The sequence below is a fragment of the Rhipicephalus microplus genome, chromosome 4, assembly GCF_043290135.1.
Source record: "Rhipicephalus microplus isolate Deutch F79 chromosome 4, USDA_Rmic, whole genome shotgun sequence".
In the NCBI taxonomy this organism is placed as follows: Eukaryota; Metazoa; Arthropoda; class Arachnida; order Ixodida; family Ixodidae; genus Rhipicephalus; species Rhipicephalus microplus.
The window spans coordinates 34,041,383-34,061,022 of record NC_134703.1 but is presented as its reverse complement, the minus strand read 5'-3'; the positions used below and the strand labels follow the sequence as shown (position 1 = coordinate 34,061,022).

General features: G+C 45.0%; 1 protein-coding gene across 1 annotated transcript; it reads right to left on the bottom strand.

The window, feature by feature from the left end:
- Nucleotides 1-602: 602 nt before the first annotated feature.
- On the bottom strand, nt 603-13,639 carry LOC119183927 (polyglutamylase complex subunit TTLL1). Its single transcript, XM_075891842.1, has 10 exons — nt 13,508-13,639; nt 12,803-12,868; nt 11,441-11,649; nt 9,616-9,676; nt 8,162-8,290; nt 6,204-6,306; nt 4,468-4,611; nt 3,749-3,789; nt 3,274-3,432; nt 603-737 (listed from the first exon to the last, which is right to left on the bottom strand). The coding sequence occupies exons 1-10, from the start codon at nt 13,606-13,608 to the stop codon at nt 680-682; spliced, it is 1,071 nt and encodes a 356-aa protein (XP_075747957.1). The 5' UTR covers nt 13,609-13,639; the 3' UTR covers nt 603-679.
- Nucleotides 13,640-19,640: the final 6,001 nt, after the last annotated feature.

Here is a 19,640-nt window from a genome sequence, read left to right as displayed (position 1 = left end):
GAAGGAGGCGATTTGACAATTTTGATACATCGAAGCACTCACGAGGTTTTACGACGACTTTGTACTTAGACTCGGTGCCAGGCGAGGCGACAGCTGCCGGAGAGGGGCACTCCCGCTTGCTTGCCGGTGTGGCTGAAGCAGACAAATCATCTATTCCCATTTGTGAGTCAGCCACGCGTTTCGCACTGCGTTTCGGAGCGGATGATGGTTGTGATGGCTGCGTCTTAAGCTCCGCTGCAGCCATCGTTACTGGTTCACATGAAGAACACGGGAGCGTTGCCGCTGCCAGATGCAACCGGCGAGACGCCGGAACTGTCCTGGCGAGCGTCCCACGCACAATGTTGAAGTGAACGGCACCAAGGGTGGTTAGTCCATGTCGTCGATGGTGTCCGGAAGAAGAGTGCTTGGGGGCGACCCCACGGCCTCGTCCAGGGCGTCCGGCAGGTCTGTCCTTAGCCGGTGGGGCCAGAGAGCTGGGCGGCGTTGCGTTGAGCCAGGGCGCAGAGAGTGGGGGAACGCCGGTGGGGCGATCCAGCGGTGATGCACAATCACTGAAAGATAGCATATGTCCTCTGCAAGCGGAGCCATGCAATACAACCACAGACGAATCGTAATCAGTTTATTACATATTTTATAATGTATGCGACGCTGCCATATCGGCTATGGTCGAGCTCCTTATTCAGGACATCTCGGGAAGGATCTGATCGAAGTCGCCCATTTCAGCTTCCGAATGGCCACTGCGTGTACAAGGCGCGGTTTTCAACATCAATCGACGGTCAAAGAATAGTAATAGAAAACGTTCATTTGATATTTCACAGTGCTCCTTTCTAGGAAAGGAACTTGTAAGAGTATATATATATATATATATATATATATATATATATATATATATATATATATATATATATATATATATATATATATATATATATATATATATATATATATATATATATATATATATATATATCGACTAGAACCCACAGCCAGAAAACGGCCCTTATATTGCGAGAGGTGCACAAAACCATTTAGTGAGAAAAGAAAGCCTACACAGACTGGGCAGCCGAGAAAAGAAATACGTCATCGCATTTCACTAATCCAGTAATAAATGTTACTGCTGGCAATTAAAGCGAGGCTTTCTGTCGGTGCAATTAACGTGGTCTCGGAATCGGGGTCTGCACGACAACCTAGCAACGCTTTCTGGCGAGCCTAATATAGAGCTATCTTGGGGTGTTTTTGTTTTCCAATCCGCATGAACTTTTTCGTTGCGTCACTGTTGTAACACAAAACTACGCGCCTTTTTGACCTGCTGCACTGTCAGTGTAGCGTTATTTCGGTTTGTTGTTTTCAGTAAACACGAGACCACCTACCTGTGTGGCGGAATTGACAAGTGCAGGGTTGTGTACCGTATAGATGTTAAATATATTAGAAATTCTCAAAGCTTTTTATTGAATTTCTATGGCATGATAAAACAGAAGATCCGATATCGACCCATGTCACGAGACCTGCGTCTTTCGTGTCCTTCTTGTCTCTGTGTCATCGTTTTGTTCTCGCGCTATAACTATCGTCCAGAATGACGTCACTGAGCTGACACGCACGTCAACACTTACAATTCTAAGACGACCTTGATATATATATATATATATATATATATATATATATATATATATATATATATATATATATATATATATATATATATATATATATATATATATATATATATATATTGCCACGCTGTGTTGGTGGCAGAAGACGAGAGCGAAGAAGTGAATGGCAGCTCTGGCTCAGTAAACAGTCCTCCACTTCGAGTTCCTGCCTATCGTTTCCTCTCGCGACAATATATATATAAGAAAAAAGCGGATGCTTAAGGGCTCGTTTTTCCGTGTTTTGACACAATGTTAATGAAAGCTAATAGACAATAATGCCAAGGAAAGTATAGGGGAGGTTATTAGACCAAATTGTAAAGTAAATGCGAAGAAAGAAAAGCGGGTGAAAAGATAACATGCCTTGGTCAGGAACCGAACCTGCGACCTTCGAATAACGCGTTATTATTTTTGTCTGTTAGATTTAATTGATATATATATATATATATATATATATATATATATATAATTTTGTGGTAATTGGAACATTTCATTTTTACGATTCATTTTACTTACAGTCTGGAGATAAAGTCCAACTTCAAACTTTAAAGTGAATTCTGTACTTCAAGCGCTCCAGTAACAAGATATCCGGACGGCTCTGATCGCTATTTGTATACTAGCTAATCTCAGTTAACATAACCACGGTAGTTAATTAACCTTGGGCTAAAAGTAATCGCAATGTCGTTTTGTTAAGACCTCTGAACATGCTTTTCAAGTTCGAATATAATGTTGCGCCATTGTATGGCTGTTGCGATAATGGCTTCCTTGCTATTTGAAAACTGTTTTAGCAGTGCACAATTGCTATTCGATTTGGTTCTGTAATAATTGTAGGGGTTTTACGTTGCAAGACTATATTATTGTGAAAGACGCTGTAGCGGAGGACTTTGAAGATTTCGACCACCGGGTGTTTTTTGACGCGCACCTAAATACAGGCGTCAAGGATTTTCGTTTGTACCAAAAATGCGGCCACCGTAGCTGGGATTCGATTCCGAGCGACCTTTAGGTCAACAATCGATTACCCTACAATGATTAGACCACATTACCCTACAATGATTAGACCACCAGGGCGGGTTGATTCGGTTCTGAGTAAACAGGTTTAGTTGAGCATCGACAGCCTGCGAGTTATTGCCAATGGCGGGCTGCGTATACACAAATCTGTTACCAAGGTTCTTTTTTTTAACCACTTTGGCCGTTGTGGACATTGAATAAAATCTATATAGTCATCATCATCATCAGCCTGACTACGTCCACTGCAGGACAAAGGCCTCTCCCATGTTACGCCAGTTAGCCCGGTCCTGTGCTTGCTGCTGCCAATTTATGCCCGCAAACTTCTTAATCTCATCTGCCCACCTAACCTTCTGTCTCCCTCTAACCCACTTCCCTTTTCTGGGAATCCAGTTAGTTACCCCTAATGACCAGCGGTTACCCTGTCTACGCACTACATGCCCGGCCCATGTGCATTTCCTCTTCATTTCAACTATGATATCCTTAACCCCCGTTTGTCCCCTAATCCACTCTGCTCTCTTGTTGTCTTTTATATAGTATTGGTATTTTATACACTTGTACTTTAAGCTGTGCACCAGCTTCTGCTACGTCCAAAATTTATTTTATTTCCGAATTAGCTAACCTTGCCGGCGGCTTGCCGGAGGGAGCGACAAGCCTGAGCACATCGTCGACCAGTGCTTGCTTGAGCAGGGCATCGGCACGCGTACTGGCGGTCAAAGACGGTGACGCATTCACCTCCAGGAGCCAGGGGCGCAGCTGTTCATCCAGGAGAACGTCATAGCTACGCATCGTCACATGTTCGTTGCACCTCACAGATCGTTTCAACTGGAACACTCCAACCACTCGTTTCTACATTACTTAAGTACAAAAAAAAAAGGAGAGTACATCAACGACGCTGTGCGAATAAGATTTTCTGATGCTGTCAGTGAAAAGAAACAATATTTACTGAAGTAGCACGCAGTTGAATTTGTGTTCTGTATCGGACGAACCCCTTTTTGTGCCGAGGAACTGTTCACTTCGGCGAATGTCATTTCACGAAGCAAGTCGTCTTTGAGTCGCCAATGCAACTCGCGGAAGCGCTGCACAAGGATACTCACCCGTAAAGTTCGAAGCAGTGCCTGTCGGACATCATGGACGGCTGCGGGTGGAGAGAGAGAGAGAGAGAGATAGAGAGAGAGAGAGAGAGAAACGAGAAAGAAAGGAAGGCAGGGAGGTTAACCAGATGCTAGTATCCGGTATGCTACCCTACACTGGGGTTGGGGAATAGGGGGCTGAAAGAGAAAGGGAGAGTTAAAAAAATAAATAAGAGAAAAACACCGGCACACACGCACACACAAAATCAGTCCACTCAGAGGCGTTCCGACTGGCCAGTAGTTCGCAAGAAGCCCAGTAGCGCTTGTACGGCTTTCTTGTGTGACGATGAGTCATGACGATGGCGCAGTATACTTTCTTCTGACAGCGGCTGGTCATCTAACCTGTTTAGTTTATTAGAAAGGCTGCGGGTGAAATGCAATAGTAACCTTAGCCAATGCGTAAACGTATACACAGAGCAAGAAAACTGAATTGGAGTGACCCATGGGCAAGTAGCAACAACTCCAGTGTTGTTGCGCGCTTTTTTCGTACATTGCCATAGATGCATGTAGTTATTGGCTTAGTAATGCGCATAGAATAAACCGAGGAGGCTTAACTGTGTTTTAATTTTAGGCACGAATAGTTCTGCGCCGGGACAACAGCACACTATCTATACAGCAATCGGAAAGACTCATTCTGTAGATTTCTGTAAGTATGTCTGTCTGTAGCGACGGCCTATACGCACCGCAACGGCAGTTAGCGAGTGCGCCACCAGGTTCTTGAGGTCTTGGCGCAGTCGAGCAGCGGACGCAGAACCCCGCGTGCCCCTCACGAACATCTCTAGGCTGGACAGGCTCCACTTACCGCCGTGTGACTGGTTGTAGCGGCCCTGCAGGGAAATGGTTTATCAATGCGGGGCACTCTTACGGGTGTCTCTCGGAAGATGAGTATAAAGACGCTTTATTCGCTCTCGGCGCTTATTATTCTCGTGGCACAATTCATGACGTCATCAGCTCGTTCACGTGACGTTAGAATGAAATAAGCTCTCGATTGGTCGATATACGAGAGATCTCATTCGTCGATTGTTTCTGTGCTTCAACATGCGGTGTTATGTCCATTCTGCCTTGTGTCGCATGACCATAGTGCGCGATTAAGTGCATTTCACTTCTTTTTCTGCCTTTGCTACTGCGAAAGCAGATATAGTGGCCTGTAGTGAAAAGCGTCAAATTTTGACAGGCTCAATGCTCAGTGCTTGAATTCCGCGTGTCTGATGAACAAATAAGTGACGGGTAGGAGATACCGCTTGAAGAAAAGGTATTGAAGGCGAGAAAGCAACCAATGTCGTCTATAGGCCTTTTAACAATCATTTCTTCGGCGCCACACTAGACAATCTCGTGCGCATGTTTTCTTTCACATTTCTTGCACTACCGGCTTTTATTATGCATTGTTAATATTCTCATCCATACATAAGTTTTTAGGTTGCTAAAAATACAGCAGGTGCATCATGTCTATTCGCCCCAAGCCGCCATAGGCACATCGTTCAGAACTATAGCAGGCTCAACGAGAGAACACAATGCAGCTAAGCAGGATGACTGCCCATTCCATGGGAGCCTGTCGAAGAGAAAATGGTTTCAACTGCTGATGTGCTATTCCTGAGCATCACTGAAAATCAGACAACCCACGTCACAACCCTTCTGCACGGCGCTTCACGATTTATTATGTGGTACTGCGGAGCATTTTAGCATTGCCCAGTTATATATTTGCGCGAAAGAATACGCAGGCTTTAGCATGAACAATTCGAGAAACAATGGACTCGCTTGCTGGGTTCCGTGCCGAACGGTTGTGCCCTCGCGATCTACGACTTCAGCGCAGCTCTGGCCGACTGGGCTGGCTCTACGTCATCTCCTGACGCCGATCTCCGACGACAGAGTAGCTCTGACCCACTGGACTTGTCCTACGCCACCTCCTGACGCCGACAAGAGCTCTCGCAAGTGGTGCCCCGTGCTCGGACTCCTGTGACCGTGTTTCCATCTTTCCCATATCTCCTATCCTCTCGATTTGTCGTCGCTCTCTCTGGCTTACCACCTCGCGCTTCTTCCTCTTTTCTACACGTTTACTCCTACCATTTTAATCCCTCCTGACCCCTATCCCTTCTGAGCTACTGTTGAGGTGTCGCTCACTGAAGCAGACAGTTACGGGGCTCTCTTTTCTCTTCCTTTCTCTATTAAGAACCACTTTTTTTTTTAAATGCACTCACTTCGTGTGCCAATAATGCTTTTGTTTTTTCATTTGCAGCGAAATATTTCGCTGCGTTTCTTTTCGAATTTCACCGCAACATGCATTGGTGGCATCCTCGTAGAAGCGAAGTATACATGCTTCCGAGTATTTCACGGCCGATGCATGCAATTCTGATTACCGCACTATTCTGAAATGCCTCGTTTGATGCAATAATGTCAGTCGAAGTGTGCGATCGCCACGTACCCCGTGCCTCTGGACAGAGACGTTGGTGAGGTGCACGAACGGGTTGTCCAGCCCCTTTGTTCTGTAGTGCAGCTGGCAGAAGCGGCAGAAACCCTTGCGGTACCTGTGTGCCGACAAGGCTTCAGATGACACGTACTCGACTACTGGTTTTCGGAGAAATCATAAACCGAAGAAGACGGCCAGATTGGGCGAGTTGGTTGGGTTGCATGATAAACATATACAACAACGCCAATAGTTAGACACGGGACGAAGAAAGTGACACACACGGCACTGTGGGCTATTTCACATCAGCGCCGTCTGTGTCACTTCATTATTTCGTCCTGTGTGTAAGCGCTGTTTTACATTTTTATCATGAGAAAAAGTCGGCATATCCTACGTACCTTGGCAATCGACGTCATTGAGAAGCATCCGAAGGAAAGGTGACCGTGTTGTAATTTTTGTTATTGAGCAACACGTTACGAAATGACACTAAGTCTATGTAAAAATCTACGCACAGACATATGTTGAACATAATAAACCAGCAGATCGGGCTAGTTTGTATGAATCCATACTCGTGGGAAGCGCAAAATTGGTGCAGCTTAATTTTGCGCCTCGCACTAACATGCATGTTGAACGATCGCACATGTTTTATGTGATTGTTTATACAGTTGTGCAACAATGTCAACAGCAACATAAGTATTCGCAACGCGAGACGCAGTACGCCGATATGTATAACGCTTGTGCTCGTGAGGATGGTAGCCCTGGACTACTGCTAGATAAGTTAACTTCAGTGGATCGCACTTAACTACAATTGACGTTAACCCGAAGAGACGGCAGTATCGTTGGAGTACACATGTAGTGCTTATATTATTGGGGCCAGCATTGCTACCAAAATAGATGTTTCACCAACATTGCACCGAACGTGTATTTTTCCAAAGCAATACCGAGACCTGGCGTGGCTTTGTGGTAGAATACTTGATTGTCACGGAGACTGCTGGGGTTCGATTCCTGCTTGGACTCTGATGCTCAGTTTTTCTTAAAGCTCTCGCATTTAAATTAACAGTATCTGTTGTCGCCGTTTCTTGGTACTTATAAACTGTAAACCACCTGAGGCGCATATCCGAATACCAGTGGCACATACCCACTCACAGGTATGTGCCATTGTCTGGCGGATAGTGTTTTACGACGTATGCGACGGGATTATGACATTATTCAAGTCTTAACCAGCACGTCGTATTCGTCGGACCATCTTAACCTCTCATGCTAATTTCAGTCCATGCCAAGTTAGGGGGTGACCATAAGAGCACCTAAACGTAAGCGGATATATATATATATATATATATATATATATATATATATATATATATATATATATATATATATATATATATATATATATATATATATATATATATACACGCTCAAAGTCACCGAAGTTGGCTAAGAAATGTTTCCCATTTAAAAGAGTAGGGAAATATAGATATAACTAAACAAGAGCAGATAAGGTCACCCAGTTCCATGTAGGAATAAAGAGAACCACAAGAACACGTTGCCCAGCTAGCATAGACGGGCCCCTAGGACTTCATTTTTCCGAGATTTGCACGACTTAATTTATGCAAACTTTCAGAAATTTTGTATTCATTGTCACTTATCAGAGCCAATTGTGTTAACACCTAGCAACCCTTACACGACATGTTTGTTTATTTATTCTTGTGTATTGAGTATGTTTGCTCTTAGTGTTCATATCTATTGTAGTTTTGTTTTTGTGTATTCGTGCAACTTATATTGAATGCATAGCACCGTTACTGTAAAATTCTAATGCAACCACGGTATATAGTCTTGTTACGGAACCGCTGCCGGGTCACGCTCTTTTCGGACAGCTCTTAGCATATATATATATATATATATATATATATATATATATATACTTTACTGTAAGTAACATACAAGACAGTCGAGAAACCAGTTTGTCTGCTCACAGGTATGCGCGCAGTGGCTGGAAGAAAGTGACGAGCACGTAGAGGCGCAGATCAAACTTGCGCCCTCCAACCAGCAGCGGGGGATCCACGTAGCGGCAGACCACATGCGGCTCCCGGTTGTTCTCCCAGCTGCTTGTCGGAGAGGAGGAAACAATTCGCGAACAGTGAATTCTATGAATGCATAAGCACGCACACACACACACACATGCGCGCGCTCGTTATATAGTCACTTAAGCCGATGTTGACGGCAGATTATGTCTGTCTCTGTCTGTCTGTATAAAGTTCTTCTATTTCCTTGATTAACGAACGACGCCCTTAAAGCGCTGCTTCAGCCACGTCCAATGAGTTTCAACTGCGGAGATTGATTGATTGATTGATTGATTGATATGTGGGTAACGTCCCAAAACCACTATATGATTATGAGAGACGCCGTATAGTGGAGGGCTCCAGAAATTTCGACCACCTGGGGTTCTTTAAACAGTGCACCCAAATCTGAGCACACGGACCTACAGCATTTCCACCTCCATCGGAAATGCAGCCGCCGCAGCCGGTATTCGATCCCGCGACCTGTGGGTCAGCAGCCGAGTACCTTAGCCACTAGACCACCGCGGCGGGGCTCAACTGCGGAGAAGTTCGAGAGTCCACCATGTCGTCATCTCGTGTCTCGCGTTGGCGACATGCGGGTCCCACGTACGTTCGATGTATACATAAGCATTGCAACGCTGCACGTTTTGAACGTCAGCGCTTGCACGCCTGACAACGCCAGCATTGCGGAACGCCAGCATAGATACAGATGAAGAGAGAAGTCGAGGCGAAACGCCAACAGTTCTGAAGTCCTCCGCTATGGCGTCTCTCATAATCATATGATGGTTTGGGACGTTAAAGCGCACATATCAATCAATCAATCAATCAATCAATCAATCAATCAATCAATCAATCAATCAATCAATCAATCAATCAATTAATCAATCAACCAATCGAAAAGCCAGCAGTGGTAGTTACAGTGCTCGGAGCATCAAAAAGTAGAAAGGAGATTGCAGAAATAAAAAAAAATCGCAAACTAAATCACGCAATCAGGAAAAAATCAAAAGAATGTAAGATACCACATGATCGAACGAAAAAAAAACAACATATATACACAAGAAAAAAATCCCAAAGAACAGAAGAAAAGAGCCGATGAACACTAGGGAGACACAGGAGGAAGAAAGCTTCACTTTTCGAACAGCTTTCACTCTGGGTGGAACTGGCTTTAATCTGTTGTACACATTACCCATCCGTATTTTAAAAGCATAGTGTAACTTAATTCTGTACTAAAGTCTCTGTTTCGTTTTCTGAGAAGCTGTCTATGAGGAGTCATTCGAACATTCGTGGTCTTCGGTCATACATAATCTAAACTGGGTCACACGTACCACAAAGACATATGGCCCATTGTGATCAGAAGCACGCTTACGTACCTGTTGATGAGTGATTTCACTTGCGATGGCCTGTCCACCAGCTTGATCCCAATGCCCTGTGCTGATTGAAAAGAAGAATGATTTGCAGTACACCGGACAAGTCATCAGCTATTCGGCCGGCAAAAATAAATGCTGCTTTGGTTACCGCGTAACATGTGCTGGTCACGAGTGTGAGAAGTTCACAGCGATAACCGGGAAAAGCAAGGGAAGCTATAATTATTCTTTCTTTTCATGAAATAAGCTGTCAACCAAATCATGTTTTACCTGCTTTATTTAATGATGCCTAGGCCGAAAGCATCACTACCAACGTGGAGACACATATACATATGTACACTATTTTGGGGAAAAAATGACAAGCTGCCTAACTCGCCACTTTAAAGGGCCCCTAAACAACCTCTGAAGATAAAAAGAGGGCTTTATTTTCTCCCGCCACTGTGCTCCCGGCGTCGCTCGTATTAACAGCACAATTCGTGACGCCAACAGCTTGTACCCGTGACGCCAGGACGAAATAAACTGCAGTTTGGTTGATATACGTGCGATATCTGTTGGCGAATTGTCACCTACCGGACATTGCTACGCAGTGGCATGCCCGTTCTGTCTGGTATCGCGTGACTATATCGTGCGCGATAAAGTGGTTTGCCTCGGTTTTCTGCGTTTGGGACTGCGCAAACGGAAATCGCAGCGTGTAGTAAGAAGGCTTAGTGCTCAAAGATTAGTGATGACATTCCACCTGTTTTATGATGAAGTAAGTGGCGAGGAGGAGATACTGTATGAAGCGTATATTAAAGCTGATAAAGAAACTCGGTGTGGTTAAGGGCTTTTTAACAGTCGTTCCACTTCCGAAAGTGTCTTGCGACATGTTCTGACCGGGAGTAGGCCCTTTAAAGGTCAACTCCGGCGACCAATTTTATTGCCTAGGGTCTCAATAAAATGATCTCACGTGCTTCCGAGTTGTCGATGAATTCGCCCTCGCGTTGCCGTTTGCTAGCTTCCTGGTTAGCTCATTTCGTAGTGCGAACGGCCCGGAAAAGGCGTTGGTCCCGGGATCGATTCCCACAGCCGGTACCAACATTTAGGCAACTAAGCTTTCTTTCCGAGAAATCCGCACGATTTACGTTGTGGCGGCGGGCTATGAACACGGGTGGTTGTCAGTTTTTCTCTCCCTCTAGTTTGCAGGTTAGCTATGAGTAATCTTGCGGATTCCCAGGACGTTTCAGACCTTGCATTCAGTTAACATGATGCATCACCCAGCGTATATGTCGTCACAAAGCCCGTATACGTGCGTTTTCACATCAGAGGAGCGTAATAACGTTGAGCGTGGTTCCTGCTAGATGGCTCGAAAAATTCCCAATGCCCCGCCACGGAGGTCTAGTGGCTAAGGTACTCGGCTGCTGACCCGCAGGGAGCGGGATCGAATCCCGGCTGCAGCGGCTACATTTCCGATGGAGGCGGAAATGTCGTAGGCCCGTGTGCTCAGATTTGGGTGCAGGTTAAAGAACCCCAGGTGGTTAAAATTTACGGAGCCCTCCACTACGGCGTCTCTCATAATCATATGGTGGTTTTCGGACGTTAAACCCCACATATCAACCAATGATCATCAGAAATTCCCGCTACAAATTTGACACACTATTGCGACGGTCACCCTTAACAAAGCTGACCGGATAACTTTCCCGTAGGTGGTATAATTTTTTTGGTTTAATTATAATATTAAACGGTGATAAATCTTTGAAACGGAAACGTCATTTGAAGCAGCACTTCGACTGCGCCCACTCGTCTTTGGCCTCATCGTTTTCCTTTGGTCGTGCTTGTGTGCTTGTGCACTTGCCTTTTCCGCAGGGCTTGACGATCCAGAGGCCCCCGACTCGCTTGTACTCATCCACGAACATGCTGTAGTCTCGGGGTAGGACGTACGTCGACGGCACAATCGCTGGCGGCTGTTGGCTTTTCCCGCGCTGGCGTTGGTAACGCTGCATGTGCTTTGCCAAGAGGTCTTTGCGGCTCAACTCGTAGTGCGTCGAGAAGTGGTTCACACGCCTGCACGGCGAGACGCGACGCCCTCTTTGCTTGCTGGAAGGCGAGTGCCTTGCCCAGCCTGGACACAAGCTCGATGCTGCTAACCTTGTCTGAGGAGGTGACCGCCGGACACCGCCTGACCGTCACCTCCCAGCAAAATATCTGATTTCGTTAAATGAGGCGATCTCAAACATTTACTTCGTTGTCCTAGCCTGCATGCATCCCAGCATGCAACTGTAGAAACTATAAACGCCTTTCTCTCACGGATGGAACTGACAAGTGATGAGAGCAGTCGTGGGCGACTGTGCGTCTGTACGACACGTGGAAAGTAATGTTCGATTACGGTAGTTTTGGTCACATGTTACTGACTGAGAATAGCGGCTCTGAATCGACAGCGCATTTTTACATGTGTGCTATATATGCCCTAAGCGATAGGGGTGTCCGTAGGCGGAACGGGGCCTCTTGGATGAATTGTTTCGTCATTAAGCCACGTGCTCACTGCGGGGCTTTTACGTCACACTCTCGTGTTGATACTTGACACTTTCTTGTGTCATTGCACACGTTCCCTTTCAATTTTTGAGTATACATATGCATGTCACGAGCGCAATTGATTGAATAAAGTTCTTAGTACGCAAGGTCCTAATCTGTTTTGCGTTCTTGTGTCGTTAGTCTCTCAGCATCAGGACAGCGCATCATTGTACTTTAGATGAGGAAAGGGATGTCTGGGTATTTCACTTCTGAGAAACTTGAGTTGGACAGCGCCTCCCTCTCAGCCTTTCTGTAGAATAATGAGGAAGGCGTACCAATTGTGGGCAAGCAAGCAGTTTGTGACGTCAGGTTTGCGCTATAGTTTCCGACAACACACGTACCGAGTGTAAAAGGGGAACATCTTTTTTCGTGCTATTCGCTGTGACGTCACTTCTATCCTTATCGTGAATTTTCACCCATATCACCTGCGTGCTTACTAAGACGCGTTACACTTTACATTATTATTTTCCAATGCTGTCTTTATGAAACAACGTCGCGCTCTTTAATCATTCAGTATCTGTCACGCTGCTGTCCACGTAAAAGCTGGCTCTGGAGTAAGGGTGGGATGGCACCAGAATAGAAATATCCAGAAACACATGCACAAAAGTCGATTTTCAATAGAGGCTCTGAAAGAGTAGTCACCCACTGGTTGTCGGAGAGCCTTATATTGGAATCAGGGCCCAAGAGACATCGAGCGTTGGCCACGGACGTCCTGCAAGAAACAACGACCCATTTGTAGAACATGGACGATGACAGAGTGCTGGGGGATAAACGAAAACGAGGCATTTGGACGCTGGATATGCACCGAGACGTCCTTCGACAAGCTGTGTTTAGCCGGCAGGCTGTTGCAACACGTCCACACACGATTCTGCTAACGTTGGGCCAGTTTACCGCTATAAAAGAAGGTATGCGCATGAAAACACGGACAACACAAGCGCCAACTACTAACTGAAAAGGCGCTCGTGGCGGGAAAGAAAGTATACGCAAGGACTTATCGGCTCATGATCCGGTAAGGAGTGCCACCTGTAAATCCAGCACACGTGGATTCTATACGTGAGAGATAACTCTGTCAGAGATTTGATTTCTTCATTACACAAGTTTATCGGCAGCTTACCCAAGCATGCCCTTGAATCGCGTGCCAGAGGGAGCATGCGTTAACTGACGTTAGCGTTGCCGTGATCACTTCTCTTTTGTCCGCGTTCGCAAGCCTTGCATTTAAAGTGAATTCTTACCAGCTATATATCGACTTTCTTCCCGTTCTGTGCTTACCGTTCACTTCGGAATTACGAATCGACACGATGCCTCAGGGCATGCCAGAAGAGCTTGGTATGGATGCCGAACAGACGCTCACCAGTAGATGTTCCAGTTTTGATGTGGTTCCACCCTGGTCCAATTCAGCTTGGCAAACGCTTTGTGCACTATTGGAATGTCGATGTCGCAGCAGTACCTCATTTCTATCCTGACCCGGGGAGCAAGATCTCGTGGAACGAAACAGTGGTTGCCAGGGCAGCTCCGCTTTTTCAGTGAGCGGATCAATAGAGTACGGCCTTCGCAGGCAGGGTCACGTGCATGCGAAGGTCGTGCGTGGACATTTGCAGTAACCAAACGAAACAGAAAACACTAGTACCTAACAGATAGAAAGTTATGCGCTGTCTAATCGTGTGGTTTGCAAAAGGATATACAACTTTTTCATAGTAGTATTCTGCCCAGGTACGTTGCTTTCAAATTTTGGTAATTAAAAGAAGTAACTCGCAGCACAGTCACAGTGAAAGCTGGAAGAGCGGCCTTTCTGAGGCCTTTTTTAATTACTATTGGGGCAACTAATACAAGCGCACTTGCGTGGTACCCACTACAACATAAACCCTTATAATATTGGTGGTGAGAAAGCGTCCGCAATGCCATTGTTTGTCATTCCTAGGAAAAGCGTGGCACCCGCTACATACTTGTGGGGAATTACGGGAACTTTAATCCTGTGACTGACGACGATGAAGGCCTTTGTAATGGGGTTCAAGCATTCAACGGCCCACTCGTTATGTAATTCGCAGTGTGTGGCACCTTGTTGGTACGCTACTGCATGCATGTCAATTTGTGAGAGGATGGATGGATGGATTCATGTGGCTGTACCCTTTAAATCGGGCGGCGGCTAACGCCACCTAGCCGTAATACTTAGTGAACCAGCAACTAGATTTAGCTATTTTTATCCTTTAAATAATGAAGTTGAGGATTGGTATTTTGAAGTGAAGGGTTTAATTTTCACTCGTGCCTTGACTTTAGCCACCAAGCAAGACAGTTTTAAGCATCAGCGCACCTCAGTGGTACAATAAAAAACTGAAATACCTCCTACTGTTTGTAACAATGCGGGTGTTATGTACGTTAAGGTAATTATAATATGACGAATTATATGTCGTGCGTAGTTCACAATTGCTGGCAAAAAAAAAAGCGTAGCTCAATGGCAGAGTACTGGGCTGTCCCATTTTGTCCTATTACCTGTATGACTGCCGATGACAGCGGCTATCGCGCAAATGCAGAATTCCCGCATTTTGTAGCCCCGCCACGGTGGTCTAGTGGCTAAGGTATTCGGCTGCTGACCCGCAGGTCGCAGGATCGAATCCCGGCTGCGGCGGCTGCATTTCCGATGGAGGTAGAAATGTTGTAGGCCCGTGTGCTCAGATTTGGGTGCAACTTAAAGAACCCCAGCTGGTCGAAATTTCCGAAGCCATCTACTACGGCGTCTGTAATAATTATATGGTGGTTTTGGGACGTTAAGCCCCAAATATCAATCAATCAATCAATCAATCAATTCCCACTTTTAATACATGAATTGTTCAGCCTCGGTGGTTACAAAAGCTTTTTTTTTCTGTAATGTATAAAAAATGAAAAGCGTGCGTCTCACTAAAATCTTCACGTCCCAGACCTATGTTCTTTCATCCGGGAGCTTGAATGACATTTAGAGAACCACCGGCAGGGTAAGAAATAGGCTACTTACGAAATGTCCAGGTGCATTGGAAGCGTTGCCAAAAGGACGGATAGGTGTAGCCACTAGTCCCCAATAGAGGTCAGTGGTCGTCGCCAGGAGGTAGAGTTACTGTAGGTAGCATATACAGTAACTCTATACCAGGAGAGGGGTGGGAGGGGGGTGGGTAACTCTATATCAGGAGGTGAGTGGATTTACCCCTCCACGCTTGAATTTAAAAGACCAAAATTTTTCTCTTGATACTTCGACGCAAGACTTTTGGTCTGTCTGTCTGCCGTTACCCTGTCATACCGTTCAGTCACACGGCAAAAGTTTAACCCCTTGCTCAAGGCCCAATTCATCTTGATCTGGTGGCTGCGTCCATAGTTGTGCACATTGTCAATTAAAAAGCAAATATGACGCATATTTGAGGCACAATGTCAATACGTAAGAGTTAGGCGGTGTCTTTTTATTTGGAAAATGCACAAATATTCAATTCTATAGACCAAAGTGTTTATTACGCTGCACTGGCAATGCGACGTAATGAACAAAAAAAGTGGGTGTTTCCTACGCTTAGCTGAAAATTTCAGCAGCTTTAACTGAATGGATGGATGGATTGATATGGCTATACCCTTTAGATCGGGCTGTGGCTAACGCCACCAAGCCGTAATACGCAGTGAACCAAAAACTAGATTTATTTTTTACCCTTAAACAGTGAGGTTGAGGACTGGTACTTTGCAGTGAAGGGTTTAATTTTCACTCGTGCCTTGACATTAGCCACCAATCTGATAACCTCATTCTAGTTAATTCTACCCAATTAAAGCCTATTTTGCCCTCCCTGTCCCTAAACCCCAGTGCTTTGAAACTCTACGCCATCATTCTGAACTATAGGGTGAAGCCCTTTACAGATCGTTATCAAGTGCTCGGCAGTTTCCTCTTCGTCTCCACATGCACTGCATACCGTGTCTACCCCTTCGTATTTGGCCCGATATGTCTTGGTTCGCAATACTCCCGTCCTGGCCTCAAACAGTAGAGAACTACCCCGAGTATTATCATAGATCCTTTCCTCGGCAATTTCCTGCTTATACGTAGTTCGATAGATCTCAAGTGCGGACTTCTTAATCATGCCAATTCTCCACATATCGGTCTCGGCTTCCTTCGTCCTCTTCTTAAGCGATAATTCTTTTTGGTTTGGCCCCCTGCTGTTTTCCAAGTATTTACCAGTCAATTTTCTGGTTCGCTTCCTCTATTTGGTATCGACATTCTTCTTGTACAAGTAGCTGAATACCTTCCTAGCCCACCGCTCCTACCCCATTTCTCTCATTCGCTTCTCAAATTTTATCTAACTAAAACAACCCGGGGCTGCCACCTACCAGTGGCTATGCGTTTTAAATTATTTCGTTTCTTCACATTACTGCCAGATAGCGCCATATTTCAGGCAGCGCCTCCAGGCAGAAGAGCTTTTCAGTGTCTTTTGCTGCGACCATTTTTTAAGGGGCGAAACTCTTTAGGGTCGAGCCATGTTCTCTGTCCGTCGGTGTGACAAGCTAAGGATATCCATAGGACATCCATATGGATAATCATATGAGTATTTATATGAATACCCATATCCATGTGAATATAGATATTCATATGACTATCCATATGAATGTCCACATGGACATCTCAACACAATATGCACATTGTGATTATTAAACAACTTCGTATATACTGTACACACGTGTTGTCACGTCTTTTCATAATCGAGTGGCCAATGTATTACCCTCGTCAAACTAAACCCGAACATCCGCAAGCCTTCACCGTCAACTTACCACATTGGACAGGCACGCATATATGCGCAGAGCTGTCGAACGGGATGCGCGCGCCTCTCAATGGTGATGACTGGGCGGTATGCACTATATGCTATCGCGAAGGCTTGCCGCTGTTTTGAGTTACATTTGACGAGAATAGTACGGGGGCTAATGATCCCCCGGAGCTTCGCCCACTCATCATCATTCACTTCGTGGATATGCTGTGATTTTTGTGGGATATCAGAAGCAACGAATTTCAAATTAATGGACTTTGTAACTTAATGATTAAACAACATAATCATTATTAATACACTAAGCATACAATCACCAATTACTGTAGTTACATAGAGTAATGAGCATAATGTAATGATGCAGTCACAGCAGGAACATGGGCACAAATGCAAGAAAAACTACAAAACATCTCAAATGAAGTAACTAGTTATACTAGTATAAAATTATGTTGGAGTCGCGGAACATCATGATTATTTACTCACATTTACAGGAAATTTATACAACACTTCCGCATCCAGGGGAAAAATCATGTTCTTTATCAATCGTTTAAATTCTCAAGTTGTTTTACAATTTTCGATTATTCCCACAACAGAAGGATACATATTACATAAACACGTAGATTTATAATCGATGGTTTGCATGCCATAGTGTGTCCTGGCTGTCTTTGTAAGTATTGATGTATGGCGTAAACTGTATCGTATGCCTCGGCTGAGGTACTGGTTTCAAAATATCTTAAAGTTGTGAGATACTTCTTTAAATGGCTGTCACGGGTATGACGTTGTGAAATATATAATACCAGATTGCAAAGAAAGAAAAAAAAAGGAGAAGCGTGCACGCCTTCACATGGCATGGTCAAAGTGCGCATAGATGCGCTCTGGAAGTGATTCTCAGCCTCTCCAATACGTTAGATAATTTTGCACTACAGCTGCCACCAGAGAAAACGCAAGTGCTCGACGTAAATGGGAAACTATCAACAAATCGAAGCAAACAGATTACGCTACACATCGGTGAAAAAGATATCACGTCTTGAAATTGACAAATTAAAATTCTTGGGGCACAAATTGTTGGCTGCAATAGCCCCCAACGTTGGATCTGCACTTTAAAACGCAACTGGAATCCAATGTTGCACATGATCCGACGCATATCAAATAAATATAGCGTGGCACGGCAGAATGCATGCGAAACGCTTGCAAAAGCAGTGGAAGTCGGGCGGATTCTGTGCAGGGCACCTGTGTATGATTTCTCCGATCGAGATCTCAGAGACATTGAAAAGATGCACGGAGCAACTCTTCGAACGGCCACTGGACTGCAAAAGCACAATAGGAACGAGGACGTGCTCAATCTAAAATCTATACCTACAACACGAAACATCATAAGCCAAGCACAATTTCGAATGTGCCGTCAATTAGAAAACACACGTAGTATAGTATATAGGTGTTCTGTGAACACACCACAGGGAAAACGTCGTGGTATATGGATAACCGGGTTCACGCGGTGGCAATGGCTGAGGACCTGCTAACAATGCCACCATGGAAGGTGCCTCTAGGTACTCGGAGGAAACAACGTCCTATAGCCAGACGAGATGTGAAACCCAGGAGACGACGTGTTCGTGCTGCCACAAAGTGAGGCGGCTGCCTTTCTTCCGTCTCAGCACCTGCGACAAAGGGTGGATAGCCGATGGCAACAATACACACGCACACACTAATCCCTGCTATTGATGAACATCAATGCTGTGCGCTTGCAACCTCGTTCACTTTTTTTAAATTTTGTTTTGCGTGTGATCAGTGATATCCATGCAACCACAACAAACATCGCTCTTAAGGAGCAAGGGACGGAAATAACGATAGGTGCCATATAATCGTTTTACATTGTCATCCTGTGTTAGCACGTTGAATTTGACATCCCATCATTCACTACTTTACTTCACGTGTGGCTGTATAGTAGCACTGCGAATACTTACCGGGAGAAAAAGAACAGAACATATATACTCTGCTTGCCTGGCCACTTGGGTGCAACGCCACCTCCATTCATATTCATAAGATTAAGAAGAAGAAAAAAGAACGCTGACGGACACGTTTTCTTTCGTTTCTACATATTGTGGAATACGCAACAGCACCAGCGTGTTTCAGCGACGTGCGCCCATACCGCTTTTACCAGTCGCCGCTCTCGTCTGCGGGAGCGACTGAAAAGTACGCGTTTTGACCACCAAAACGGCACTGTTCGCACCATCGAAGCTTACAATTAAAACTGAAATTTAGGCGCCCGTTAAAGAACAGCGGGAGTCAAAATTTCCGGAGCGCCTCTACCGGGGCTTATATAATCATGCCATGGTTTCGGGACGTAAAGCTATAACATCCTATTATTACAGACTTAAACTACCATGAACCGGTATATAAATTTATTATAAATGCCTTGGCCATCCAGATGGTCGCCTTTATCATAGGCAGAAATTTCAGCCGATCTAACTTTTTCAAGTCAAGAGTTCTCCTTCTTTGTGTGACAATAATTCCCTTGTCAAGTTTCTTTCAAGTGACAAATATATGAGCTTACAGCTATTCCCAACGGAGCGCACGCGAGCTACCACTCTCCTACTAATAGCAAGACACCGTTATCTTGCTCAATCTTTTCTCTTTTTTACCCGCGACGTTCCAAAGAACGCCGCGTAAAGCTGACACCCCGACCACGTGACGCTTCATTCCCTAATGCCTAGATTGTGCAGCCGCTTTTCT